Source organism: Catharus ustulatus, chromosome 26, assembly GCF_009819885.2.
Source record: "Catharus ustulatus isolate bCatUst1 chromosome 26, bCatUst1.pri.v2, whole genome shotgun sequence".
Classification (NCBI taxonomy): Eukaryota; Metazoa; Chordata; class Aves; order Passeriformes; family Turdidae; genus Catharus; species Catharus ustulatus.
The window spans coordinates 3,878,516-3,906,202 of NC_046246.1; the positions used below are offsets into that span (position 1 = coordinate 3,878,516).

Consider the following 27,687-nt stretch of genomic DNA (forward strand, 5'->3'; position numbering starts at 1 on the left):
AAATAGAGACATTCAGGTACATAAACACAACTGATCAAGTGCGGCTGCTGCTGTTATATCCATTTTAAGGAAATTCCAGAGGACTGACTTGCAATGCCTTCACTTCCAGTGGCTCTCCAAAATTACATATATGGTTACCAAAGGCTTCAACTTCTGCCAGAGCACTTCCAGGAAAAACAATGGCCAGCACAGGAGCAGCTGCTGGGAGAGTGGGTGGTGGGTCATCACCACAGCTGGGACTTTCTAGAAATGGGAATTTGGTTTTCATTTTAAAAAAATAAAAGTTACATGCTCCTGTTCTTTAACTATACTAAAGATGTTAGATCAATTCAACTGAAGTATTTGGACATATTCCCCATCAGAAAGCATGCAGAAAAAATAATAAAATTGTTGTTCCTGTTCTATTAGGAAACAATAGATGTTTTATTCTCTGTTGCCCTAAGGATGGAAATCAAAAGATACTGCCTCTGAGAAAAAAGGTTTGTTCTTGTGCTTGGTCATTTTTCAGGGAAAGAATGTGTGAAAAGATAATTTTTAATTATTTCCTTTTAATTCACTGAATATGTCTGTTGAACCACTTCCTGCAACACTTCCTACTCTGTTGCCCACAGTAATCCAACGCTGAGCACTGGAAACCAAAACATGGAAGAGAAGAAAGAAATGGTAACAGGAACTACTGCAAGATACAGAAGATGTAGCACCAACTCTCAGGAAATCCCAAAAAGACCCCAAAATAGATTTTAAAAATACCACTTTGATCTGTTTAATAGTTTTTGCCTTTCACTTTGATCTACAGCACTTCCCAGCCAAACCACCCTGGTGTGTGCAACGTGTGCCAAACGCTCACGTCTTGGATTCTTTATCTCTGCCAACATTTTAAAGTTGATTCATTCCTAACATATGAAGTAACCCCTACTAGGATAGAAACAGTGTTGCTGTGCTCTATCAGCACTCAAAAGGTTAAACAAACTGCACACTGGAGTCACGTCAGCTCCCCTGAGTTAACTGCAGTTGTAAACTCACTGTGATACACATTTAAAGAATAACTGACTCGGATAAAATATGTTCAGCAAAGTACCCTGCTCTGAAAGCATCAGCTCTTTTAAAAAGGATTTTATATTTTTTAAATAAAGTGAAGCAAAGGCAAACTCTGAGAACAGCAGTGGCTGCTGACCTCCCATTTCTCCCCTGGCATTCCTATCTTTCCTCTGCCCACAGAGTTGTGCCTAGAGCACACAGCTCCTGGAGATGCTGTCTGGCCCTGAGCAGGGACCGCAAGCAGAAGCATTTGCACAGTGCTATGGGGACTCATCCTTAATCTGCCCTGCCAGTCCCACTTCCTTCCCACAGCTACAGAACACCCTGACACCAGCTCCCCCTGCACTTGGAAGGGACAGGGCTGATGCTGCTGCCTGATCCAGATCTCCTCTCCCAGCAGGGAAGCGTGACTACACTCGTCTAGAGGGCATGTACAGCTGGAAGCACTACCAGGGGTTTTCAACTTTTGTTTTTTGGTTTGTTTCTTCTGCAGGCCCAGTTCTAAGCTGTCCAGCAGATCAGCTCAAGGAGTGTAGTCTCCCATCCAAAACCATCCGCTGTTTTCAGATGTGATCTGTGTGCTGAGTTTAGAAGTTCTGGTAAGGCATCACTCCCTGGGAAACAGACACCTGACAGCTTGTTCAGCTGTCATAAAACCACAATGTATAGAGCAAACTTTGCCTTCTCCATTCCCAAATCCTCAGGCAATCCAGCAGAGCACTGATGGAAACAATAGAGGAGCAAATACTCCCACTAAAGCACCACAATGGACTTTGCCCGGAAGGCAAACCATTGTCAGGAAACAGTGGCAGGAAAGTTAATGTTTCACCTCCTGACAGAACCCGAAAGAGAAACAACTCTGCTTCACTCTGCACCAATGAAAAAGGTCACCATTGAGAGCTTCTCACAGCTATTCACTTCCATAAGCTTCTGGAATTTAAATGTTCACAATAGTTAAGGAAAACTTTTAAGGGCACTGACTGAAACCACTGCAGTGCTCAAGGAAAGAACAAAAGCTGGAGGAGGGCACACGACAATATATGAGATTTAACAGTTAGATCAGTGTGACATTTAACAATCTGGCCAGTTATGGTATCTGGGGGAAGCAGTGCTCTTCTCCCAAAAATCACCAGGCCATAAATCTAAAGATTAGTCAATATAGCATTAAAAAAATAAAAATGAGTTTGGAAATACTTCTTCCAGGACATCCAGGATTTTTTCATTAAATTGTTCTACTTTACCCTTATATTTTGCACTTGAGAAGACAAGCCCAAACATTCCAAGACAAGGTTGATTTTTTCCTTCTAAACCTGCTCCCTATTTTTTGCACAGTAGCATTATCAATGAAAGCAGAATTTTACCATCAGTCTAACATGTAGCATGCCCAGAAGGGAAGGCATATAAGGAGGTTTATTACAAATCCCAAGACAGGCAGTTTTACCTCTCATGAGTACTTCTTTTGCTGTGCCTACCTGCTTGAGCAGGCCACACCTTGCACCCTTCTGTCAGATTTCACCGTCTCAGCTTTGTCAATTATAAAATCAGGAAGAAAACCTGAAATGAGAAGAAAATACACCTTTGTACATGCACTGCTGTACTGCCACCAGGGGTGAAGCTCCTGCTGCACCCAAAAGGTTCATCAGATCCCCAGTGTTTCAGAGAGCACACACACCACAGCTGACCAGGATTTTCTGCATGGACTTTTATGGAAAATGTAGGTTTTAAAATGATCGTTCATACTTTCAAAATTTTAATTCTTCTTCCTTCCTTGCTCCACCTCCCCTGCCCCATCCCACCTGCTGTGACACACATCTGTCAGTGCACCTGTACAGCCGTGCTGGAGTCATTTCTCTCAGCCCATTTGAATGGTCTTACTGGGCTCAGGACTAAGGATTTTGCCATATTGTTAAAGGAATCCACAAGCCAACAGAAACAATTCTTTTCCTGACAATTCATCCATCAGCATATCGCCGTCATCCAAGGGAGCCACCAGTCCACTGGGAGCTTTTCTGACAGGTCTATAGTTACATTTCAGAATCCTTCCATGCACTGCTGGAGGGGTGGAGGTTTTAGAAGAGAAAACAACAGTAAACACAACCTCAGAAATTGCTCCATGTTATTAAACCTCTGATCTAACAGCAAGAATGTCACTTACTCTGTGCTCAGCCATAAAATAAGACTTATTTAAAGCTATTAATTTCTTGTCCTTCACTGAAAAAGCACAGTTTTCATTTCAAGTAGCCTAAAAACTTTTCTCTGAACTGATGATTAAGTCCTGTTCTCACCTAAGAGGGAAGGTGGTGTGGCAAAGTTAAGTGGTTTTTAAATCCTGCTTACCAGTCTTGGGAAAAAAGCCACAAAGAACAACATGCCACAGACCTTTTATTATTATTTTATTATTGTCTTGTCCATCAGACTAAATGTCCATAAAAAGAAATCTCAGCTTTTATCTTACTAACACCTTTGACTTTAAGCCTTTCACAGTGGCAGAAAGAGTTTGCTATACCCATTATTTCTTGATTTGTGGCAGAACACTTGGGCTTTGGGGTTTTTTTGCCCATTTCCCAAACACTACAGTTACCACTGAGTTTTGCTACAATCCCAGACCCAGAGGTGTCATCCAGACCAAAACCTGGCTTCTCCTTTGGAGAAAAACACTATTCTTGTGTTTAGAGCACCACTGCAGAAAAAGCAACCAAGTCAAGACACAACAGGCAGGAGTAGCAAACCTTTCTTCCAGATAGCGAAAGGAAATTGGGAAACATGCTCTGCTGCAGTGAAAATCACAATCCAGGAGTTTCTTATTCCAGAACACTGTAAAGAACATTTCCATGTGCCAAGTCATGGGTCAAATTAAAAACATTGCTGGTTGTCAAAAAGCTTTTCTTCAGGACTTAGTTCCATGTCTCCAACTGGCCTGTGTTACTTTGTGACTCTTTCCATCTTCCACTCCTTTGTTCGAGGTCTTTCAGGCAGCACGAACTGGGATTTCAGCCCTTCCCCAGCTGCTGCAAACAGCCCTGCCCAGAGCAGCCAGCTGGCACAAGCTCCAGCTGAGCCCACTCCATCCCCAGGTGTCAGCGAGGATCCTGCACACGCAGCACTACAGCTGGCCAGCCTGGAGAGGGAAACCGCACACAGCTCCCTGCCAAGGCAGCTGCTGGTGTTCACACCTGAGCACAAACCCCAAAACACCTGGAAACAAGTCACATGGCCCATGGACACGCCTCAGACACAAGCACAGCGTGGTGAAATTCCTTACAGTGGTTTCCGTTTATAACACGGTGTTTGCAAACACTGCGCTCATAAATATTAAATGTTTTGTAAAAGCGTTTGTAGAACGCTCTCTAGAAGTGTGGTAGGAAAACAAAATTTTGCTTTTTACTGGCCAGCATTTGAGCAAAGCTGTTGTGGTTTATTTTGCTGCGAGGCCCAAAGCAAATGAGGTGGCACCTCATTAGAGAGCACATTTCTGCCCGAGCCTCTTGGCATCCATTTGGTGTCACCAGCACAGACATTCAGCTCGGGAGGAACAGCTGAACTGCTCCTTCATTTGCTCAACACCCTTCATTATCAGGGAAGGAAAAAAATTAATTCTCCTTCTGCCAGCTCTACAATTCCTAATCCCAAATCCCAAAACCCAAACAAGATTAGTTCATTCCGAAAAAAAAAGAAATAATCCCACAAAACACCTTACAAAGTGTGCTCTGTGTAATGAGACAACAAATATCACTGTAAAAATAAGCTTAGAAAGAGCTGCAGCTCTCTCCACGTCCCTGAAGTGCAGCAGCAAGTGCAGAGAGCAGACTCATCCTTGTTTGCTCAGAACCCAACTCTTAACACCTCACTTTCTACTGGATTCCTCCTTTTCAAGCTAATTTTTGGTGCAAGACCAAACCTTAAGTATGTTCTTGATGTTAATATTTGAAGCAAGTGAAGAGTCACCTGCACAGTTCCTACTGCCAGCCACAGAGGAGCAAATCAAAATGTTAATTTTAATCAAATTTCATTGGGAGAACAAAAAGCAGAATTACTTCTCTTCCCAATCCAATGGCAGTGTGATTTCAGAAGATTTATGACACACATTAACTAGAGCTACAACTACACTTACCAGCCTCTTCAGTAAAAAATGTCCCAGACAACCCTGCTAAAAAAAATTACCAAAAACCCAACCACAAAACAGAGTGTTCTACTCTAACATGTGCTAAACACACTTGGGGGAAAACAGCCAGAATTATTCTGCCACAGCAAGAGAAACACAGATTTGTCAGCAGCAGTTTCAATTTCTCTCTAGTCTATGTGCTTTCAAAATTAAGATTTTTCCTTCAAGCACATTTGGGTTTTCACACCAATAAACCAATCCCCAAAGGCTTTTAATTTTAACCCTGAGCTCCTCCTGGGTTCAGATAATTAGAAGCAGGCTCTATGAAATGGTTGGAAGAGTATTTACAGGTTCTTCTGGAAAGGAGTGATTCTGCAGATTGTAGTGCTGAATAATTTGACCCGCTACAAACCCCAATCAGTGACTTTTCTGAAAGTGGCTACTTGAAAGACATTATTTTACAAATGTTTGAGCTTAAAAAGTCGTATGTTTTGTACAGACAACTTAGTGACAGGGACCTCAAGGAAACAATCCAAGAAAAAAACTGATTATAAGTCTGGGTGGTTTTGTTACAGAAGTTGGGCAGCTGGAATTTCTGCTAAACACCGAAGAAAACATCCATAATTTAAAAGAAAAAAAAAAGAGAAAAACCTATTTTATCAGCTTTTTCCTTCCAAATTTTACATTAGCTTGGGAAAAGCAGAAAGATCAGGTCTTTCCCAAATTGATGGCTTTCTCACAGCACAGCCCTACTGTTCTGAGCAGCTTTGGATAGGAACTGGATAGCTCTGACACCACTGCTGGGGGGCTGGGAATCCCTGCCTGGAGTTTTGGAAGCCCCCACAAGAAGCAAGAAATGGTCTGATTTAATTTCCTTAACAAAACTATTCACAAATCAGTTAACTCAAAGAATTCAAACTTGTGTGTAAGTGAAGTTCTCAGCAAAGGGAGGATGAACTTGAGGACATTTCCATCCTCTCAGGTGGCTGCCAGCTGGAGCCCAGCAGCCTCCAGGCACGCTTAGAAACGTGGAAGTTCTGCTTCCAAATAAACAGCAAGTAACAGAAAATCTGTTTGATTGGGGGCTCTTTGGAATTTCTCCTGAAGCACACAGTACAGTTACAGCCAAAACAGATTCTCCCGAGGGATTACAACTCTCCACAAATTTAACCTATGAAAACATAAATTCCAGCAAATTTCATTTATAAAGCTGAAAAATGCAAAATAAACTACTCACATATTTTCAAGCCAGCACTTTATTTATCTCTACCTTAACTGGAATCCCACTCCCTCAGGGGAAAACAAGAAAAAGGATTTCCATGACCTGGTAAATTTTTATTTTTTTTTTTTAATTGTGGCATTATTGTAAGGACAAAGCACCAGACCAGGCCATCCCTACACTCTGCCAGACTTCAAAACAGAGGGAAATGCCTGTCCACAGGAGTGCCATACATATGGAATAAGCTTATTTGAACAATTTTCTGTGCTATGTTCACGTACCTTGTACAAGTGTCCCATGAAATCTGATTCTAAACACAGCTTCTTTAGAAGCGATTCACCTGAGTAAAAAAGAGAAAATTAAATTTATACCAAACCAGACATTAGCAAATCCTCTTATTTTAGCAGCACGGGAAAGGAATCTGATTTCAGCCATTCATCTCAGCACTGTTTCCCACTAAAACAAAGCCACCAAAATAACCTCACCTCATCAGAGAGCACACACAGGTCTTAACTGGGGAAACCAACCTCACCCACAGCCCCACAGGAGCAACTACTGTAATTATTTCAGGTGTAAATTACAATGCACACGATGCCACCTGGTATCATATGTCCAGCCCCCTGTTAAGGCACAGGTTAGTTAACATCATTAATGCTGAGCCTCAGTCCCTGGAGGATTGAGTTCCAGCCTGACACCCCACAGCCCCCCATCACCTTTAGTGCTCCCAGAGCAGACACCCCTGGGGGGCTCTTTGCCCTGCTGTGCTCTGCAGCTTTCCCTCATCCAAAGGTAGGAGTGACCCCAGGCAGCAGCAGGAGCAGTGCCTGGCTGAGCCAGCTCTGCACCCTGCTCTCCCAGCAGGGGCTCCTTGGGGTTTGCACACCCACCTTACCCTGTAAATCATGGCAGGCTAAAAATGGCCGGGTGACGAATGTGGAGGTGAAATTGTGAGCAGGGCACTTGCTCTGGGATCAGTGGAGACGTGAGCAGGGCTGGGCACAGGCCTCACTCTCGGACACCACAGGGGAATAAGCTGTGGTCACATGTGACAGGAGCAAGGGCATGGACAGAAAACCCCTCCTTGGGTGGGAAACAATCCCCAGTGAAGCCGGGTGCCACCTCTGTGCGCCACCAGCTTCACTTTTTTTTTTTTAATGGCCTGGCAGCTTCCGGTTACCATGGAGCGAGGCAGCGCAAACACCATTCCCAGCTGGCATGAAATGTGATCCCGTGATTTCACTATTCATAGCCCTGACATGATAAAGCTAAATTAAGCAGGAACTCTTCACTTCTCCAAGCTCCCAGCAGTGACTCCCCCAAGGTTCAGGCTCTCCTAACACAGTTTCTCTGTGAGGAGGGGAAGGATGTTTCCTTCACGGGAGGAGACTCCAGACCCACACACCCAGCTTGTCATCCGGAAACAAAATGGCACCGGCTCCTTCCCAGGCACAGATCTGTCCTGGCACCAGCAGGAACAAAGACCTGATGAGCTGCTAGGGCCAAATTTAACAACTTTCTCATCTTGGGACCCACTAGAGAATCCCCAGAGCGGGTTAAGCCTTATTCCCAGGCCTGTCCTGGGAACCACTGTGTCCAGGAACAGGGGCAGTCTGAGGGGCACTGGCACAGCCCCACTGCCACCCGTGGCTGTCACACAGCCTGGCACTGTCATCTGGGCACAAGCTCCCCAGGGAGCCAGAACAGTTTCTGCAACCACCACCACCATTCCGCTCTCTTCCAATGCCCATGGCCTGAAGTATGTGGCTGAATATCCTGAAATTCCTGCCTCACCGAAGAACTCCTTGTACTACCATAATTCCATTAAACACAGCTCAGGATACTGTAAACTTTTCCAGAAATGGAGAAAAAAAGTTCAAGGGTTCCATGGCTGCTAAAACAATTAATGAGTTCCAACATGACAAACTGTCATTTCACAAAGACAAAGCCAAGTGAGCTGAAAAATACTTAAACTTCTGGCAAAGCCACTCTATTCCTTCAGGGATACAACTAGGGAACACCACGGCCTTACAATGAAAAGCATCCTCAGGCTTATCCAGTCCAGCTCAGCACTCCCCAGGCCTCCCAAAGCAACATTTCTTTGACAGCAGAGAAAGTGAGAGCAGGTAAACCAAACTTAGATGTGCTGATGTGCATGGATTGTCACTTACTTCATATGCTGGTATTCTATACCATTTGTAACATTTCTGTTTTCTAATAGCAACACCCATGCCAGAAAGTGTACACCAGCTTTCCTGCAGCCACAAACACCTCACTGTGAGCCCACATGCCTGGCCTGACCCAAATGATATTTTCTTTAATAATGTATACACTTCCTGACTTAAATGAGCTGGAGAAAGCAGCAGACAAATTATATCATCATAACCCCATGTGCAGAATACCCATTTTATTTACAATACACATGACAAAGCCTTACTTCCATGAAAAAGAACTAGAAGCCAAGGTCAGGGCACATGGTTAGTCCTGGAGTTCAGGGAAGCCTCTTCCCCAACAGCACTCACTGAAGCACTGACAGCAGAACTGTCTTCCAGACACACACACAACTCAGAGAGAGGCAGGGAATTAGGAAGGATGGAAAATAGCAGGAAGCTACCAGGGCCACAGGCAGGACTCCTACAGACAAAGAGCACGGGGATCCATCGCTGCTCCCACCTGCTGCTGCCAACAGAGTCTGGGCAAGCACACGGCTGCAGCCAGAGCACCACTGCTCTTACAGCACCTTGGAAAGGCACCTCCTTCCCAGGGCCAGCTCATCTCTTTACACATTCATTCAGGTTGGAAAAGGCCTCCAAGATCAAGTCCCCACCTTGTCACCCAGCCCAGAGCACTGAGTGCCATATCCAGGATCCCTTGGACACTTCCAGGGATGGGGATTCCAAACCCCTCTAGGCAGCCCCTCCCTTCCAATGCCTGACCATCCTTTGCAATAACCTGACAGGTAAAATTTTCCCTCTTTGGCTGTCTGGACAAAAAGAATGTGAGAATGAGGTAAGGGGCAGCAAGGCCCCAGCTGCCCTGCACCTCCCTCATCTCATGGACAGGACTCCCAGAACTCTGCAACCCCCTGGGACCAGACTGTAGCATTTCCAAATCACACTCATGTGGAATAGACACCAAGGCCCATCCACTGGAGCACTGCCTCAGGAGCAGCATTCCCAACCTTCAGCTGCCTAAGGACATTGGAGGAAACTATTCTATTCGAGTTCTTACTTGCCCTCCCTGTTCCTGCTGAATTAGGGACAATAATTCCTAGAAGGAAGGATGCAATTCAAAAATATATAGCAGCACCCAAAGAAATGGTAGACAAAAATCACAAGGCCCTAGACCCTTCAAAGGATTCTATGACACAAAAATGTACATTTGCAAAAGCTCTCTGCAGTAACTGTCTTGTTTTGTCCTCTCATCTGCTGTGAGATTGTGCAACCCCTAAGAGAGGTCACAAAGCCAGCCATTTCCTCACTCCATGCTAGGCACCCGTGAAATTTCAGAGCAGGACACAGAGCAACCACGGGAAACTCCAGGAGAAGGCACTGGTGTGTGCTAGCACTTGCTTTCCTGTGCCTACAGCTGACTCCCTTTGAGGGAACCTGAGAAGCAAAGCTTTGAAACACCTTTTGAGTGAGTGGAGCCAAGGCTGTGACACCCAATCCCTGGGAGCAGCTCTCCCAGCCCAGCACCCACCAAGGGCACAGTAAAGCCCACCCGAAATGTCACAACCATCAGCACCGACACAGCCTCTGCCCTCGCTCCCTGCGAGAGGGAATCCTCAGGAGTCCCTCCAGAAAGTAACAGGATGATTTCACTGCACTCTCAGGAAAAGCAGCCTGAAAATGTCCATTTGCTGATGTGACCCTGCAGCCTCTGTGCTGCTGCAGCAATAAAGGCTCTTCTCTTCCAACAACCCAGATCATCTTCCAAATGGTATTCAATTGTTCATTTCAAGCAACAAACCTATTCTTATGCCACAGCACCTGGCACACCACTGTACACATAAAAATCAAGGAGTCCTCCACCTCTGACAAGTCCTGAGAGGATGCTGCTGCATCCTCGAGTTCACCTGCTCCTCCCAAGGCAGGGCACAGGGAATGTTTTCACACTAAAAGTGGGTTTAGATCGAAGATTAGGGAGAAATTCCTCCCTGTGAGGGTGGTGAGGCCCTGGCATAGGTCACCCAGAGCAGCTGTGACTGTCCCCTCCCTGGAAGTGTCCAAGCTGGGACAGGCAGGTGTCCCTGCACATGGCAAGGGGTGGGAGGGGATGAGCTTTACGGTACCTTCCTACCAAACCATCCCATGATTCAGTGATTCTATGGAGCACTGCCTATTCCAGACCTACCCTGTCACTTCCCACAAGAACACCCAGGAACTAGGAAATACAATAAAAATCACCTTGTGTAGGCTTTGAAATGCATTTGTAGAAACCTCAAACACGTTCATTTCCCCAAAACAATACGAACTAGCAAAAAAAGCCTTTATCAGTCCAATGAAAATGAAGACTCAGGCTTCCACGTGGGTCTGAGCCACTGCACCACCTCTTTTGCCACATCGGCTGAAGTTCAGCCAAATTTCACGTGTAAGCAAGACGCAAAGCAAGCAATGAGAGAGCACCGATCCTTCCTGCTGCACCGGGAAACGGGCAGTGCTGAGCGCCGCTGCGGGAGCCACACACCAGCGAGGGATGGACGCGGGGCCATGGCTGCGGCCCCGGCAGCGCCTCCCGAGCCGCAACAACACGCGGAGCCCCGGACACCGGGATGGGACCTCAGGGACAAATGGACACGGTGGGGAACTCAAGGGGCGCGGCCCAGAGGCGCGGGCGGAGGACGGGGATCTCCGGGAATGCGACTGAGGAATAGTCTGAGAAGACCACAGCGTAACACGAGCGGCTCCGGGAAAGGGCCGGGCAGGCCCAACCGGCCCCGGGGCCGCGAGGAGGCGCCAAGGCCTGGCCGGGCCCAGGCCCACCACGAGGCGCCACTAGGGCCAGGCCAGAGCGGTCCCGAGAGCTGTAAACGAGCCGCGCCCGGGGACATACGGGGCCAGGACACCGGGAAAGGGTGGGAGCAGCGCCGCGGTGAGGCCCAGGAGGGGCGGGAGGGGGGAGTGGGCAGAGCCGGGGCAAGGCGGCTGCGGACGCCCTGGGGAGGAGGGAGGGGTAAGAGAAACTCCCGGTAACGGCGGGCGGGGCGGGGTGGAGTGGGGACCCCGCGGACCCCCTAGTGCCCCTGCACTCACCGGCGCCGCTTCGCCACGGCCCCTCCGCACCAGGCGCCCCCTCCGCCTCCACCTCACGCACTTCCGGCCCGCGCGCGCGCTCTGCCCGCCTGCGGGGGCCGCCGGGAGCCGTAGTCCGGCCCGCTTAGCGCACCGCCTGTCCCCTGCTCCGCTGCACTACAGCCCCCAGCGGGCGTTGCGCGCGCCAGTCCTTCACTTCCGCCTCCGTCCGTGGCGCGGCAATGCGCGCAGCCCTTCCGGCGGGGAGCGGACCGCGGGCGGGAAATGGCGGCGGGGGCGGTGACGGGGCGCGCCCACCCAGCAGGGCCCGGCCCGGCCTCCTCCGCCGTGTGAGCGGCCAGGGCGCAGCGCGGCCCTCGCTGGAGTGGCCTAGCGGGGTCTCTCCTTCCAGCTCTAATGGTTCAGGCCCCGGGCTCCCGGTTTGTCCCACGTGCGGCTCCTGAGGGCCCGGCAGGGAAGGCGTAGGCCTGGGACACGCCCTGCTTGCGGATGGGACCCCCGGGATGAGAATTCTCCCCTCGCTGGGACGGAGCTGATGGAGTGGGCAGTTGCGGGGGCTCCGGGGGCGAGCCCGAGAACGGGGACAAACCTGCCCCACTGCTGTGGAGGCCGGGAGAGCGCCCAGCCCAGCCCAGCCCTGCCTTGCGGAGCACGAACCTTCCCAGTCCCCTCCCCGGACACAGAGAGACACGCCGAGGGCATTGTCCACTTTTAATTGTTGTCAAAGGTTGTCTGGATGCATAACACTGTCACAAGGGCACAGAGCAGCGTGGTGCCGGCCGGGCCCGGGGACACTGGACACACGGACATGCGGGTGAACGTGGGGACAGAGAGCTGTGACAAGGCCCCCCCTGAGCCCCCCAGAGCATCCCCACGCCCGGCCGGCTCTATTTACAGTATTCACAGACGTTGTACCCAGCGAGTTAAATAACTACATCATTACACCACACGTCTGGGGCGGCTCCGGCAGGCTGCGAGGGTGGGCTGTCAGTCTGATAAGGTGCATATTTAAAATAAAAAAACCCAACAAAACGAAATAAAAACGAGAACAAAGAGAGGAGCCAGGCGTCCTCGCCGGGGTCCTGCAGCCCCTGGGTGCCCGGGAGGAGCAGCGAGGGTCGTGTTCTGACGACAGCTACGGTTCTGCGTGGGCTGCCGGGGTCAGGGCGTGGGCAGTGGCCCCTGGGAACAGCAGCCAGGCCCTCACAGCACCTCTGTGGGTGGGGAGAGCAGTGTGAGCCTGGGGTGCACACAGCGCTGTCCCCCCACATCCCTTACACTGCTCACCTGTCACCTGCGGGGGCTTCACCACGGCCTGCTTGAGGAAGGGCTCCTTGTCGCCGAAGGGGATGATGCTGCTGGGGCTACCACCGTGGTGGGAGAGGTCCCGCAGCTCCTTGGAGCCCTCGGTGCCTGAGAAGCCGTTCTCATGCTTGCCAGGCTGCACGCCGTTCACCAGGGCCACTGCCTCCTTGGAGCTGTGGGATGGGAGGGCTGGGCTCAGCCCTGGCCCTGCCACCCCCCAGCCCCCCACCCTCGGTGTCCCCACGCTCACCTTGGCTGCAGCCCCTCACCCACCAAGCCCTTTGTCCCCCCTGGCGTTCCTGCGCTTGGGGTCTCCGTCTCTGGGAGCTCCTCTGCCTTCGGGATTGGCCCCAGGTGCTTCTCACGGCCTGAGGACACAGCAGAACGGGGCTCAGCCACGGTCCAGGCCAGACCATGGCTGGGGGCAGCAGGCCTGGGGTGCTCACACACCTGAGACATCCTCCTGTTCGGCTGCTTTCCCGTTCACCACCTTCTTGTCGTCTTTCTTCTGCAGAGACAGGAGAGCTGTGAGGGTCTGCAGGCAGGGGCAGGAGGGCTCTGTCGAGTCCCCAGGTCCCCAGTGCCCCGGGACAGAGGACAGGCACCCACCTTGGTGTCTGCTGTGTCCGACTTGCGCGTCCTCTTCATGATCTCCTCCAGGCGCTGCAGTCACAGAGGGACTCACACACAGCCCTGGCCACCCAGACCTGCCCCTGGTGCCAGGCAGGATCCCTTCCAGGGAAAAACCTGCCGAGCCCCATGCCTGGAGATGCCCCCCACCCTCACCTTCTTCCTCTCCAGCCGCTCCTGCTCCTCCCGCTGGAAGTGCTTCTCCCGCTCCAGGCGCTGCCGCTCAGCCTCTTCGCGCGCCCTCGCCTCGGCCTCTTCCTTCTGTGTCACAGCAGTGCAGGAACAGGTGAGATGTGACAGGGAGGAAAGGGATGAGGCAGGGACCAGGGCAGGGGCTGTGGAGATGTGCTGCCTGGACAGCTCAACACAGCCCTGCTCCATGTTCCCTCCTGTCACTCTGGGCCTTGAGGGACTAGGCTGGTTCTCATCCCTTCATCCCCCTGGAGAGTAAATAATAGGAGAACATCCCCACCTTCCTCCTCCATCCCTGCCTTTGTCCCCCTGCAGCCCCTTTCCCCCACACTCTGTCACCCCAACCTGTCTCTGCAGCCGCTCCACCTCCTCTCGCTCAGCCTGGGCTCTCTCCTGGGCCTCTTGTTCCTCCTGCAGCCGCCGCTCCTCCTCCCGCTGCCGTGCCAGGGCCTCCCGCCGGCTCTGCTCCTCGGCCGCCCGCTGTGCCCGCTCCTCCTGCACCCGCCTGCAGGGAGGGGGCCCTTAGCACGGCAGGAGGCCAGGGCCGGGGGCCAGGGGGACAAGGGACAACACCCACCTCTCCTGCTCCTCCTGCTCCCGGCGCTCCCGCTCTTCCCGCTCCCGCTGCTCCCGGGCCTGGCGCCGCTTCTCTGCCAACAGCCGGGCAGCCTCCTCCCGGTCCGTGGTGCCAGCGGAGGGTCTGGCTGGGGGGCTGGCTGGCACAGGGCTGGGGGCCACAGGGACTGGGGGGGCTGAGGGAGGCAGGCAGCGTCAGGGCTGCTCTGGCTTCTCCCAGCCCTGTGGCTTCCCCGGCCACACTGCACTCACCTGCTGTCGGTTCTGTGGGCACCTTGGGGGGCTCAGGAAGGGCTGAGGGTGCCGGACCCCGCTCCTCCTCCTTCCTCTCCCGCACCTTTGCCTGGCCCTCCTGCTCCCCTCGCTCCTCCCGGGTCCTGGCCCGCACCTTGGGGGAGGAATGGGCGCTTCGAGGCAGGGGCGGCTTGTGGGGAGAGCTGAGGGCCAGGCTGGGGGATGCCGGGCGAGCCTTGGGGGTGGCAGGGGACGAGGGACGGTTCTTGGGAGTGGCAGGGGATGAGGGACGGTTCTTGGGGGTGGCAGGAGATGAAGGACGGTTCTTGGGAGCAGCAGGGGATGAGGGACGGTTCTTGGGGCCGGGGCTGCAAACAGCAAGAGACCATGTTAGTGAGGCTGGGGCAGCCCCTGGGTGGGGTTAAGGGCTGGGAAGCCTCAAGGTCGGGGGTCCTGACCTGCTGTCAGCTGCAGGCAGGAGCCGGGGCTGTGCCGCCGGCAGTGACTGCCGCTTCCTGAGGCTGCGCTCACGGGACAGGGCGCTGCGCTCCTTGGCGTTCTCCCGATCCTTCTCCTTCTTCTCCTTCTTCTTCTGCTCCGGCCAAGGACAGACAGAGATGGTGTCAGCACTGGGTGCTGGGCTTGGCTGGAAGCCACGCTGTGCCCCACAGCTGCCCTGGCACCCAGGGTCCCTGTGGGAGGTGGCACTCACGGGCGAGGGCTCGGTCCTGCGGCGCGGCGTCACATCAGGGCTGGCAGCGGCCGCCTTCCGGCGCTCCCAGCAGCGGTGCGGCAGGCGGTGGTTGTGGCAGGGGCTGAGGGGGCTGGCGGAGGCTGAGCGTGGGCACACGGGCACTGGAGGAGGAGTGACCAGGGTCAGGATGGAGCCAGCACCAACACCAGCTCCCCAGTGACCTCAGGATCCCCATGTCCCTGACCCCTGGGGCTCACCCTGCTCCTTGCCATTCCCAGCCAGCGTCACGGCGCTCCGGCTGCGCGCGAGGAAGGACAGGGTGGGCGTCATCAGCCGGTCCACGATGCTGCTCTCCCATGGGCTCAGCTGCAAGCTCCGGTCTGGGGAGGGAGAGGGGCCATTAGTGCACCACAAACCCCAGTCCTGCTCCCACAGCCGCCGCTGGGAGGGAGCAGCCGTGTGTCTGCAGCAATACCACGGCGCATGCACAGTTCCAGGAGTGCCCAGAGCTCGGCCGTGCTGGGGAGGGGTCCCCACGGCCCCGCACGGCTGAGCAGGATGAAGGGCCATGCAGGCCCAGGCATGGGTGTGCGGCTGTGTGCCTGTGGACGGCGCTGTGGCATGACGACAGTGGTGTCCTTGTGTCCTGTGGACACTGCAGTCACCATGTACCAGTGGTACCAGGTGCCATCCTGGTGACAGCAGCCTCCCCACTCTGGCCTCTCCTTGTGCCCAGCAATGGCACCCTGTCCTGTGTGACCAAAGCCCTGGCGCATGCCAGCTGCCCAGGGGGACACCACAGTGTGCCCACATCCCACAGAAGCTGTGCTGAATCACCAAGCATGCGCCAGGAGCCAGGCCAAGCTCACAGCACCCACGGAACGGCGATGCCTGGCCACACAGTTGGCTCAGCAGGGCACCAAGTTGCCAACGGCTGTCCTGCAGCACATGTCACCAAACACCCCACGGCGCATGGGAAACACCCACGGAGACAGGGACCCTCTGCCCCTCTCCACTGGGTGTCAGGCCAGGGGCAGCACCAGCTGCTAGGAGGGGAGAGTTCAGAGCCATGGGTGCTGCAGGGGGACAGGGTGGCAGGTCTGGCACAGGCCCAGGGAGATGCTGCTCCTACCTGGGCAGTGCTGACAGCCCACAGGTGCCTGTCCCTGGGCTGAGCCCCAGCACAGGGCGGTGGGAGCTGCCTGCGTCACCACAGCCACCGGCGTCAGCTGCTTTGGCTATTTATACCCGTCCGGGAAGGCACCCATCACCAGGCAACCCCGAAACACAACAGCAGCCCCGGCACTGGACACATCCCTCTGTTGGACACATCCCTCAGGCATGGCTGCCGCCCTGGGCAGCACTCCCAGGGCCAGGACGACCTTGCAGCACCACGGCCACAGAGCTCCACGGCGCCCAGCCCCAGGAGCCTGTGGGGACACAGGCACCGTGCCCAGCCCCAGGACGGCCGGCAAGAGGCAGCCCCTCTGTGGCTGCACCAGCAGCCACTGGAGCTGCCCTGGGGCAGGGAGCCAGGCTCCCATCCCCGTCCTGGCGCCCCATGGGGCTGCCACCACCCAGCCATTCCTCCTCCTCCTCTTCCTTCTCCTCCCAGCCCACACAGCCTCAAGGAGCCACCGGCCGGTTCCAGCCTCCTCCCGCAAACAGCAAACGGCTTCTCCTCTCTCCGCGGGCATCTGGGGATGGGGGACCCTGGCATGGGGAGTCCCCAGCGCTGGGCAGGGGCTGGGCTGTGCCCCCTGCGCTGGGGCAAACGCAAAGGGCTCTTACTTCTACTGGGAGAGTTCCAGAGGGTGGCGGAGGATTTGGAGAGCCGCTTGTTGATTATAGAGTCGACGTGTTTGGGGAGGTTTACAGCGGACACCGAGCACCGGCTCGCACCTGGAGGAGGGAAAAGACACAAGGGCATTAAGGTCCCGGGGCTGGGGCCGGGCCCCCCACATGCAGCATGCATGGCCGTGCCAGGGCACTGGGGCGGAATTGGAAGGACCAGGGGAGATGCTGGAGTCCAGGAACACAGCACAGAATGGGGTAGGAGATGCTGGAATCCAGGGACACGACACAGAATGTGACAGGAGATGCTGAAGTCTGGGGACACGGCACAGAGTGGGACAGGAGATGCTGGAATCCAGTGACACTGAGTGGGGCCAGAGGAGATACTGGCATCTGGGGACACAACACACAGCACTGGCATTCATTATGGCAGTGTCTGAACCCTGCAGGGTCATGCTGGGATCATGCAGGGATCTCATCCTCAGAGAGCCAGGGCAGCTCCCAACAGTCTTCCCAAACACAGTCCTGGGAATCGGGAGCAGCTGGCTGGAGACCTCGGCAGCCCCAGGTGAGCATCCACCCTGAGGGAGCAGGGTGAGGACAGCAGGTCCAGACAGACACAAGACAACATCACACTGGTGCTGGGTCACTATGGCACTGCCAGGACAGTCCTGGTGGCTGGCAGCACCTCCACAGTTAGCTGGGATCTCCCCACTTTGGCTGGGTTCCTCTGGACAAAACAGCCAGGGAAGCTCAGGGCCGGTGGAGGCACATTTGTGAGTGACAGCTGGCAGCAGCTCCAGCACCACATCCAATGGGAAGTGGCAGGGGAAGGTGTCCCCTCGCCAGACCCTGCCAGGTGCTGCACCACAGATACCCCGAGTGTGCCACGAGCCACCGTGGCACCGAGACAGGCACCCAGAACAGGGAGCCTGCACACCCAGCCCAGGCAGGTACAGCCAGGCAAACAACACCTGCACACACATGGCACTGGGCACACGGTGCCAGTACGCACAACCTGGCACACAACACCTGTACACAGCTCGGTCAGGTACAGCCAGGAACACAACACCTGTACACAGTCTGGCCAGGTACAGCCGGGGCCAGCACAGCTGCCCCATGGCACGTGAAGGCCAGACAGTTCCCAGGGACACAGCCCTCTCTGTGTCACCATCCATGCCAGACAGTGCTAGCACCTGCCAGCACAGCACAGCAGTCAGGAGACAGTGGAGACCTCCACATGTCCAAGTGCTGAATTGTGCAGAGTGTCCCCAAGGAGCCCCCAGGGAGCAGGACCAGCTTCTGCAGCCGCACATACAGCCTTGGTCACCTCCATACTGGACCTGGAGTGGCCAAGCATTGCCCCCACCCAGCTGAGGGACAAGGGGACACGCCACAGCACAGACCCCAGTCACAGATTGCAGAGGCCTCGTGCAGCTCCACAGCCCCTGAGGCCAGGGGCTCTTCACAGCTGCTGGAGACCCAGCAGCGTGGCCATGGCAGGGCTGTCCCCAGGTAGGGCTCTGAGTGGAACAGGGACTGTGACGCACACCCTCCAGCTTACACCCAGCCCCACAGAGCAGGGAACAGCCATGGGATGCCATCAATCCCCAGCACAACCCAGAGTGATGGCAGCATGACCCCACCAAGTGGGGCTGAGCTGAGTTTGAGGGCTGGCAGAGAGATGCCCAGCTGCCCCCATCACTGTCAGAGCCACAGGGTCCCAAGGTGCCTGTGCCCAGCCCAGCACTCACCATCCTTGTGTGCGGGGGAGCCGTGGTGCAGGGCCCCAGCCCAGGACCACCGCTGCTGCCGGATCTCTGCCCACGTCTTCTTGACCGACCGCTGGATTGCTGCCTCATAGCGCTCCTGTCCGAGGGAGAGGGACAGGCTGAGCCTGGCGGCTGTAGGAGAGGGGCTGGGGCCAGCCAGAGCCCCCCAGCATGAGGCCATCACAGCGATGGGGGTGCTTGGAGGGAGACAGGACAGTGATGCCAAGAAGCTGGGCACAGCACAGGCTCTGCACCGTGAAGGACGGGCAGCAGAGGACAGGCAGAGCGGGCAGCTCCTGAACGGCTCATGAAGCATCTCCTGAAGAGTTGCTGGAGCCATGAGAACTCCTCAGGGATTGCATCCCATGTGCCACCCCAGCCCCTAGTCCACTGCACTCATGACATCCATCCTCATCCTCACCTTATTCTTCTCCAGCTTCTGCCTCTGCCGCTCCTCCAGGACCGCCCGGCGCTTCTCCGCCCGCAGCCGCTGCTCCTCCAGCCGCTTGCGCCGCTCCTCCAGCTGCTTCTCCCGCAGCAGCCGGGCCTTTTCCTCCTTCTCCAGCCACATCACCCGCTTGGCAGCTGCGGGGGACAGCGGGGTGGCACCGGCGGCACAGCCCTGGGCAGCCCCGCGGTGGCACGGCGTGCCCATGCTGGCGGCGTGGGGCCGCAGGCTGGCCGGGGCACGCGGCCGGGCTTGCGGGGCAGGCAGCATCACGGCGAGGGAGGGGTTTGGGCCAGGACAAAAGGAAGGCCGGGAGCCCGCCGGGAGCCCGCCGAGCCGCGCGGTGAACAATGGGGGAATGAGGGTGGAAAGAGCGCGGGGACAAGGAGGCCCCATGTGCAGCGCAGGGGCCCCGCTCGCCCGCTGCCCCGAGCCACTGCGGGGCTGCCTGCACATGGCAGAGCCGGGCACCAGGGCTGGTGGCACCTGCAGGGACCTGGGGAATATCCAAAGCAGGGAGCAACAGTGTGCTGGGGGGTCAACAGCATGCCTGGGGGTCAGTGGTGTGACTAGGGGTCAGCAGTGTGCCTGGGGGTCAGTGGTGTGCCCAGGGGTCAGTGTTGTGCTTGGGGGTCAGCGGTGTGCCTAGGGGTTAGTGGTGTGCCCAGGGGTCAGTGGTGTGCCCAGGGGTCAGCAGTGTGCCTGGGGGTCAGTGATGTGCCCAGGGGTCAGCGGTATGTCTGGGGGTTAGTAGTGTGCCTGGGGGTCAGTGGTGTGCCTAGGGGTTAGTGGTGTGCCCAGGGGTCAGCAGTGTGCCTGGGGATCAGTGGTGTGCCCAGGGGTGTGCCTGGGGGTCAGTGGTGTGCCCAGGGGTCAGTGGTGTGCCCAGGGGTTAGTGGTGTGCCTGGGGGTCAATGGTGTGCCTGGGGGTCAGCAGTGTGCCCGGGGGTCAGTGGTATGCCCAGGGGTTAGCAGTGTCCTGGGGAATCAGTGAGTGCCTGGTGGGCAGAGCTGCCAGCACTGCAGTTCCCATCCAGGCTCAGCTCACCACAGCTAATGGGATTGCCCATGACCCAGCAAAGCTCCTTAGCCCCTGCCTCCCCCCACATCCACTTTCCCTCCCAGCCCCATACCCAGGTACTTGGCCCGTTCCTCGCGCCGCTCCTTCGCCTGCTTGTGCCTTGCCTGGGCTTTCTGGGCATCTGCAGAGGGGAAACACCATGAGGGTAGCACCTGGCCCCACCAGGCATCACCTGGTGCCCACAGGGTGCAGCATCACTGGAGCACTGCAGCCTCCTGGCACCCACCTTGCTTGGGCCGGGCGCTGGCGGCAGGAGACACTGAGGGGCGGCTGCTCCGGGGGGTCACATCCTTTGAGGGTCCAGCTGTGGCACCCAGGGAGCTCTTGGCATCAGGAGGGGCCCCTTCAGTGGCAGCTGGGGCTGGGGGCTGGCTCCCATGGGGCAGCACCTCCATGGAGTGAGGGGCGGCAGCGTGGACGGGGACAGGCTGGCCAGTGGTGTGGGGCAAAGCCTCTTCTTTGGGGTGCTCCATCCCAGGCTGCTTGGGGGGTCCGGGGGGGGACCGGTCACACTGTGGGGGAACACTCTGTGCTGAGGGGACCGCAGTGGCAGGGCTGGGGGACACGGGCTGTCCTGGCAGTGCCACGGCCGGAGGGCCGGGTTGGTCACGCTGTGGGGGGCTGCTCTCAGAGGGGCGCATCACAGCCGGGGGGCAGACGGGCTGCTGGGAGGGGGGCACGGCTGCAGGGACAGGCGAGACGATCTTTTCAGAGGGGGTGATGGCTGCAGGGACTGGTGGGACGGTCTTTTCCGAGGGGATGACATCTGGAGGGCCGGGTCGGTCACGCTGAGGGGGGCTGCGCTCTCCATGCAGGGCATCCCCAGGTGAAGGGGGCGGCACGGAGGGTGGGGGGATGCTGTCTCCCATCGGGGATGGTGGCTTCCCTGCAAGAGGGGCAGAGCAGAACACAAGGTCACTCAGCTGGGGAAGGCTGTGAAAGATCCATCCTCCCCAAACACAATCCTCAGGGGCACAGCCCTGTCGCCCCCAAACACAGCCCTCAGGAGCAAGGCTGGGGAGGGCAGTGGGACCCCACCTCAGCCCTGCTGCTGCTGCTGCCCCAATCCTGGGGGACACCCACAGCGGGTGCCAGGCGCTGGGCACACAATGCACAGAGGGACAGCCGGGCTCCACCAGGCACTGCCACCACAAAGCTGCCCTTCATCCCCTGGCAGCTGCCGCCTGGCCCTGCCGTGGTGGGACACAGACCCAGAGACCCCCCAGGGGCACAGGGACCCACAGACTCCCCTGCCACTCTCCCTGGGGTGACGAGGATGTCGAGCACTTCCGCGGCACAGTCGGCGCAGCCGGAGGCAGGATGGGTGCGGGCTGTGGCCTGACGTCACCGTGACAGCCCATGGCCCCCATGCGCCACGGACCCGCAGCCATGAACTCATGGCCCAGGAATGCACACCAGGCTGCCAGACAGAGCCCCCTCCCCGCGTGGGGCCGGCCGTGGGGCAGCCCAGGGGATCTCCCCCATTCTGGATGGCCCCTGGGCACCCCGAGGGAGCCCTGAGCACGCCCCAGCATGGTGCCAGTGCCTGGCAATGCCATGGTACGTGCCCTCTGTGAAGTGGTGTCGGAAGTGTCCTCAGTGACAACAGTGGTGCTGACTCCCCCGGCCCCCATTATCAGCCCTTTGCAAACAAACCCTTCAGTACATGCCAGGATCCCAACTCCAACCCCCACGCAGCAGCAGCACCATCACTCCTGGCCAGAATGCCAGACCACCCCAGGACACACAGCTCCAGCCCCATGGGCACCACTGCAGAGTGAGCCCCCAGCTCCAGGGGGGATGGCAGAACCCCAGTGACCAGCACCCACCACCAGCTGATGTCACACACCGGCCCAGCCGTGTTTGCAGAGCTCTCCACAGCCCTCAGCGAGGGGCAAAGTGTGGGCTCTGCAAACACAGCCGGCGCCACTCCTCACCCATCCCATGGCTCTCACCCACCCCACGGCTCCTCTCCCATCCCACGCTCTCCTCCACCCCATGCTGGAGCACTCTGAGCCAAGGTCAGCCCAGGCTATCCAAAGAGGCACTGCCAGCCCCATGCATTGACAGCATGGGCACACCCCAGGTCCCCTGGTCCCAAAAGAGGGGCTGGGGGTGCTGCTGCAGCCCCCCAGGCCAGGGCTGTGCCAGCAGGATTCCCCACCCTGGACTCCGTGGGGACATAGCAAGCCCTGGCCCCCCCGCAGACCTTCCGGGTATTTTCTGCTGCAGGAAGCCGGCCCATCCCCTGGCCCCGATCCTGCACATCCCATGTCCCCAGCACTGCGCCCTGTGAGGCAGCCATCGGTCTTATTAGGGACTGGGACTGGGGGGGTCTCCTGCTCTGTCCCCCCAGGGCTGCCCCAGATGGGCAACCACAGGCAGGAGGGCTTGGCAGCCCCCAGTTGCCAGATCCCAGGATGGCACCTACAGTGTCACCATGCTGGGAGGGGTGACCCTGGCACCACTGTGGTGGCACAGCCAAGTGCTGCCCACAGGGCTGAGTGAAAGCCAAGCCAGTCAAGTGAAGGCCAGGCTGATCCCCTGAGCAGATGGAAATACCTCAGGAGAGCCCTGGACATGTGGGGAGCACTGGCAGGGGACAGTGGGTGCCTCCTGCCACCCCACACAGCCAGGCACAGAGCCCTGGGCAGGATCTGCCCTGCCCCACTGGCCAGAGAGACAACACCACCTGTGGCCAGGGAAGGGCTGGCCAAGACGTCCAGGCCCAGCCAAGACCCCCAAGGTGGGGCAGGGCCAGCCCTGCCACCATCTGTCCCTGTCGCTGCTCCAGCACGGCAGCTGCCCTGAAACCCAACGCTGCCTGCACCCAGGCGGCGCGGGCGTCCCCTCTCCCCCGGCCAGGGCATTCCACACGGATTAGCTCCCGTCCCCCCAGACACGCAGGCATGGCTGTCCTGCAGCACCCAGCCCGGGTGAGCCTGCATGGCACCAGCTCCACTTCTGCCACCAGCACAGGGTGAGGTGCTGCCCTCAGAGCGCATCACCCAGCCCATCCTGCTCCTCCCATGGGTTCCTTTGGCGCTGCTGCCTGTGCCACCGAGCACCAACGGCACCTCCAGCCCGGCAGTGCCCGGTGCAGTGCTGTTCCTTGGCCAGCACATGGCCAGGGATGCTCAGCCAGGCACAGGCACATCCCCAGTGCTGTGAAGCGAGAGCACATCGAGGCCCGCGGGCGCTGCTTGGACCAGCGGCTCTCGTTAATTGTCTGCCGCACACCCCTGCAGGGCACTGCCCATAAGAACGGGGCGGGGGGGGCACCCTCCTGATGTCACCTCAGCTCCCCCCAGCTCCGTATCCTTGTGTTCCCTGCTGCAGCCATAGGCTGCTCCGTGTGCAGCGCCCAGCAGGGCAGGGGGCATCAACCAGGGGGACCAGGAGAGCAGGGCTGACAGGGCAGTGGTCACTGCTGAGCACTGGAAAGCCACCCAAAAGTGCTGGTGTCACAGTGCCCAGCCACCCTGGGCATTGCATCAGTCCCTGCTGTGCCAAGGACAAGACCCTGTGGCCAGCCCAAAGAGCCACTGCTGGCCCTGCAGGGCTGCTCCCCACAGCCCGTGGGGACGTCCATGTGTGCAATAACACCCTCAGACCCTCCCTGGTGCAGCTGTTCCCAGCTGCCTCCCCTGCCTTGACAGCAGCCGCACGGGGATGGGTCCGTGGGTCTCTGGTTGCCAGCAGGTCCTGCTGCAGAGCAGGAAGGCAGTCATGGCTGCAGAGCAGGGACTGCTCTGTGGGTGCTGGAGTCCACTCTACCTGAGGCCACAGGAGCACTGTGGCATGCACCGGGATGCTCCAAGCCCTGGGGGTGCTCCAAAGCCCCAGCGCTGCCCCCGATCCCACCCCCAACGCAACTCTCAGATGTGCCTTGGGGCTAAGCCCTGCCCTGTTCCACCCAGCTCCTGGGATTCCCCTGGCTGCAGCAACCCTCACACCTGGATGACAAGGACAATGAGCAAGTGCTCCTGACACATCCCTGGAACGTCCACAGCACATTCCCAACACGTCCCCACTATGTCCTGCCTGCAGGCACAGCACTGACACGCACCCTGAGCGCTGGCTCACATGCCTGGGCAGGGAGACATGGGCAATGCCAGCAGCCCCTGCCTCAGGGGTGGCCAGTGCCACCCTGGCAGCCACCATCAGCAATGACACCCTGTCCCCAATGGAGACAGCCACTTGCAGCCTGTCCCCAGGCACAAGGGCACTGTCACCCATGTCTGGCTCCTCTCCCCACCAGCTTGGAGCCAGTGAAACACAGCTGGGACCTGGCTGGGCTTCAGCCCACAGTGCCCCACCTCTCCCCCAGCCCGACTTCAGGGGACTGGCCTCTGGGGACTGGCTGGAGCAGGGCAGGAAGGGGGCAGGCAGCAGGGCCCCTGGGAGGGCACAGCCAGGTGCCAGGAAGGAGTAAGAGGCATATCCAGCCCCCTTTCCCAGGATTCATGTCCTGCCAAGGCTCCAGGATAGGGGTATGGGGGGCAGCCATGGGGGAACTGCACCAGCCCCTGGGCCAGGGCAGAGGTCACTGAGCTCCCACGGCACTGCCGAGCCAGCACTGATGTGCCGAGCTGCAGAGCAACAAGGGGAACTTGGGATCTCGTGGCGAGAGCGAGGCCAGGGGGTTTCCAGGGTTTAAAACACACGCAAAGGAAAGAGCTGGAGCTGCTGCTGGCCCCAGCACCCACACAGCAAACTGTGGTCACAGTGCAACCCCAAACAGCCCGAGGGCAGGGGCAGGAACACCTGCCCACCATCCATCTGGCACTGGCAGTGGCGACAGGAGTGCCCTCGTCCTTGGGGCGACCCATGCGGCGCCACCAGTGCCCAGGGCAGCCAGCCCAGCTGCGTTCCCAAAAACCTGTCTGCTAGCATCACGCTGGGAAACAGAAACCTGGCTGGAAGGCAGGGCATGGGGCTCTGTGCCTGCCAGCATCCAGCCCCTTGGGGAGCAGGTCAGTACGCCCAAAAAACAGGTCCTGTGCCTCACAACACGGATGCGGCACCTACCAGGGCTGGAGCAGTGCAGGATCCAGCTCCATTCCCAGCAGGCTGCCTGTGGGGCTGCCCAACCCTGCTCAGAGCCCTCCAAGGAGCAAGAGCTGTGCTAACTATTTTGGACATGGCACCACGGGACTGTCACTTCACCACTCTGCACGTCGCATCACGTTGCTCTGATGGTTTCACAGCAGCAGCCCCTGCACTGGGAGAACTCCTGAGCTGCTGCTCCCAAACACAGGCACTGGCGGGCAACCAGCTCACCCTCCCTCTCTGCTGTGCCAAGGGAGAAGGGCTGGAGAAGCTGGGGGAAAGCTGGATAAGGACAGACCTCTGCCTGCGCCCTGCCTTGATCCCTGTCCCTCTGTGCCCTGCATCCCTCTGCCAACCTGGGCAGCTCCGCAGGTCACACCCTGCCCTGGGTGCCCTTCATGAGCTTCTGGCACCCAGAGCTGCCCCACACATGGTGGTTCCTGGCCCCTTGAGTGAAACCCCGTCCCTGCTGGTGGCTCTGACCCGCTCTAGGCAGCAAGACAGGAAGCAGCCTGGGCTGCCAGTCACGCAGGTCACCCACATGGGACAGGTCACGGAGGGTCCCTGAAGGACGACACGACACAAAACCGCCCGCGCTCCTTCAGCACCATTCTGTGCTCTCAGTAGAGCACCCAATGACCCATCCGGGTGTGCAGGGTGCCCAGGGTGGCCGGGAGCAGCCAGTCCTGGTCCCCGGGCAGCCACAGCACTGAGCAGGCAGGCCACGGCGGGCGGGAAGGCAGCAGAGGCAGAGAGCAGGACTCAGACAACGTCTGGCGCAGGACGCGACGTTCGGGCAGCGATGCCAAGACCCGCGGCCGGTTAGTGCCGGAGCCGCCAGTTCTCAGCATCGCCGGGAGCCGCAGCCATCCCGCCCTCTCAGCGGGCCCGGGCGATGGAGCACTGGGGCCGAGGGGGAGGGGAGCCGCCTCTCCTCTTCCTCCCGCGGTGGGAAGCGGCTCCGCCGCGGAGCTCTGCTTAGTCACAGCGAGCGCTGCGCTGGAGCCCCGAAAGGCAGCGCCAACCGCGGCCCCGAGCGCGGCCCCGCCGCCGCCGCCCTCCCCGGTTCATCCCGGGGCAGCGAGACCGGCCCAGCCGGGACGAGCCGCGAGTCCACGCGGCGGGGCGGGGGCGGCCCCGGGCGGGCGGGGGGCAGCGGGTGCCTCCCACCGGGGGTATAACCCACCAGCCCACCGGCCGGCGGGGACCAGCCGGGGCGGCGCCGGCGCCGCCACCCCCGGGGCTCCCCAAGGGCAGTTCCCCTACACCCCCTACGGCGGCGGGGCCGGGGCCGCTCCGGCCCTCCCCAAGATGGAAGGGCCGTGCCCGGGCTTTGTCCCTCCCGGGAAGCCGCCCTGGCCCCGGCAGCGCGTTCCCCCCCCCTCGCCCCCCCGGCTCCTCCACCGCCTCCCCGGGCCGCCGCCCCGCTCCGCTCCGCCGCATTCTGCGGACCCGGCCGCCGCATCTCCGCCGGCACTGCGGGCCGCATCCCGCACCCCCCGGCAGACCCCGCACCCCCGGGCCGCATCCCGCAGCCCTCGGCCGCATCCCGCACCCTGACTCCCTGCGGCCCCGCGGTGCGGGAGGGGTCCCGGGCGCTCCCCGGAGCCGGTACCGGCGCCGGTGCCGCCGCGGATCCTTACCGAGGGGCTGGGGCCGGGGCTGCGGCTCCCGCCCGGCGCAGCTCCGCTCCATGGCGCGGCAGGCGCAGGGGCTGGCCCAGCCCCGCTCCCCCCGGCCCGCGGGGGAGGACGCTCAGCGCTCCCCGCCCCGGCCCCGCGGCCCCGGCCGGGGGGAGCGGCCGGGGGATGCTCCGCCTCGCCCCGGCTCCAGACGCGGCCCCGCAGCCCCGACCCGGCGCCGCTCCTCCCGCAGCCGCGCCCGGGACCCCGCGGCCGTCACCCCCGTGTCGGGCCTGCCTCTCTGCCTGTCCCCGTAATGCTCAGCATCCCCCAGCCCCTGCTCTCCCAGATTTTGGGACTCGCACACACATTTTATGATGCTCCGGTCACGCGCGAAGCGCTGGCCCCGCAGCAAACGCGCCCCGCCCCAAGCAGCACCGCGATGCACAGCCAGCGCCACCCGGACCTGCTCCCCCAGCCTCAGGCACCCCAAAAAGACACCGATTTCCCGTTTCCGAGCCGCACCTCAGCTGTTGGAGAGGCCTTGGAGCTGCTGCTCCCCCGCTCCCCGTCGCTCGTGAGCCTTAGTCACCGCCAGCAGCCGCCCCCGCTCGCGGGGCTCCCCCCCCGCATCCCACCCTGCCCCGGTAACCGGCGGACAACAGAGGCCGCTCCC

The 27,687-nt window shown here is 58.5% G+C and overlaps 2 protein-coding genes across 5 annotated transcripts in view; both read right to left on the reverse strand.

The window, feature by feature from the left end:
- The window catches only part of THRAP3 (thyroid hormone receptor associated protein 3), a 26,884-nt gene extending 15,195 nt beyond the window's left edge, over positions 1–11,689 (reverse strand). The window contains exons 1-3 of the mRNA XM_033080524.1: positions 11,612–11,689; positions 6,641–6,699; positions 2,511–2,592 (exon numbers count right to left, since the gene is read on the reverse strand). The gene's annotated coding sequence lies outside the window, so the exon portion shown is untranslated. The remainder of the gene's footprint in view (positions 1–2,510; positions 2,593–6,640; positions 6,700–11,611) is intronic.
- Positions 11,690–12,308: 619 nt separating this feature from the next.
- On the reverse strand, positions 12,309–27,632 carry MAP7D1 (MAP7 domain containing 1). Of its 4 annotated transcripts, none has more exons than XM_033080826.2 (18): positions 27,537–27,632; positions 20,564–21,223; positions 20,390–20,458; positions 19,230–19,393; positions 18,791–18,905; positions 17,034–17,144; positions 15,500–15,622; positions 15,261–15,403; positions 15,007–15,140; positions 14,567–14,916; positions 14,316–14,490; positions 14,084–14,243; positions 13,703–13,807; positions 13,526–13,579; positions 13,367–13,424; positions 13,167–13,284; positions 12,899–13,089; positions 12,309–12,825 (listed from the first exon to the last, which is right to left on the reverse strand). In XM_033080826.2, exons 2-18 carry the CDS (start codon positions 21,204–21,206, stop codon positions 12,815–12,817), a joined length of 2,724 nt encoding a protein of 907 aa, XP_032936717.1. In that variant the 5' UTR covers positions 21,207–21,223; positions 27,537–27,632; the 3' UTR covers positions 12,309–12,814. The 4 variants fall into 4 exon arrangements, with proteins under 4 accessions (XP_032936717.1, XP_032936718.1, XP_032936716.1 ...); XM_033080827.2 differs by lacking the exon at positions 27,537–27,632 and adding an exon at positions 27,381–27,457; XM_033080825.2 differs by lacking the exon at positions 27,537–27,632 and adding an exon at positions 27,033–27,120.
- Positions 27,633–27,687: the final 55 nt, after the last annotated feature.

Coding starts and splice junctions, on each gene's coding strand:
- MAP7D1 (XM_033080825.2), bottom strand. CDS start 27,084: ATGGAGCGGAGCTGCGCCGGGCGGGAGCCGCAGCCCCGGCCCCAGCCC. Junction 17,145..18,790: donor CTCCCCCGCACACAAGGATG/GTGAGTGCTGGG, acceptor TCCCTCCTCCAG/GTGCGAGCCGGTGCTCGGTG. Junction 13,090..13,166: donor GGTGAGGGGCTGCAGCCAAG/GTGAGCGTGGGG, acceptor CCCATCCCACAG/CTCCAAGGAGGCAGTGGCCC.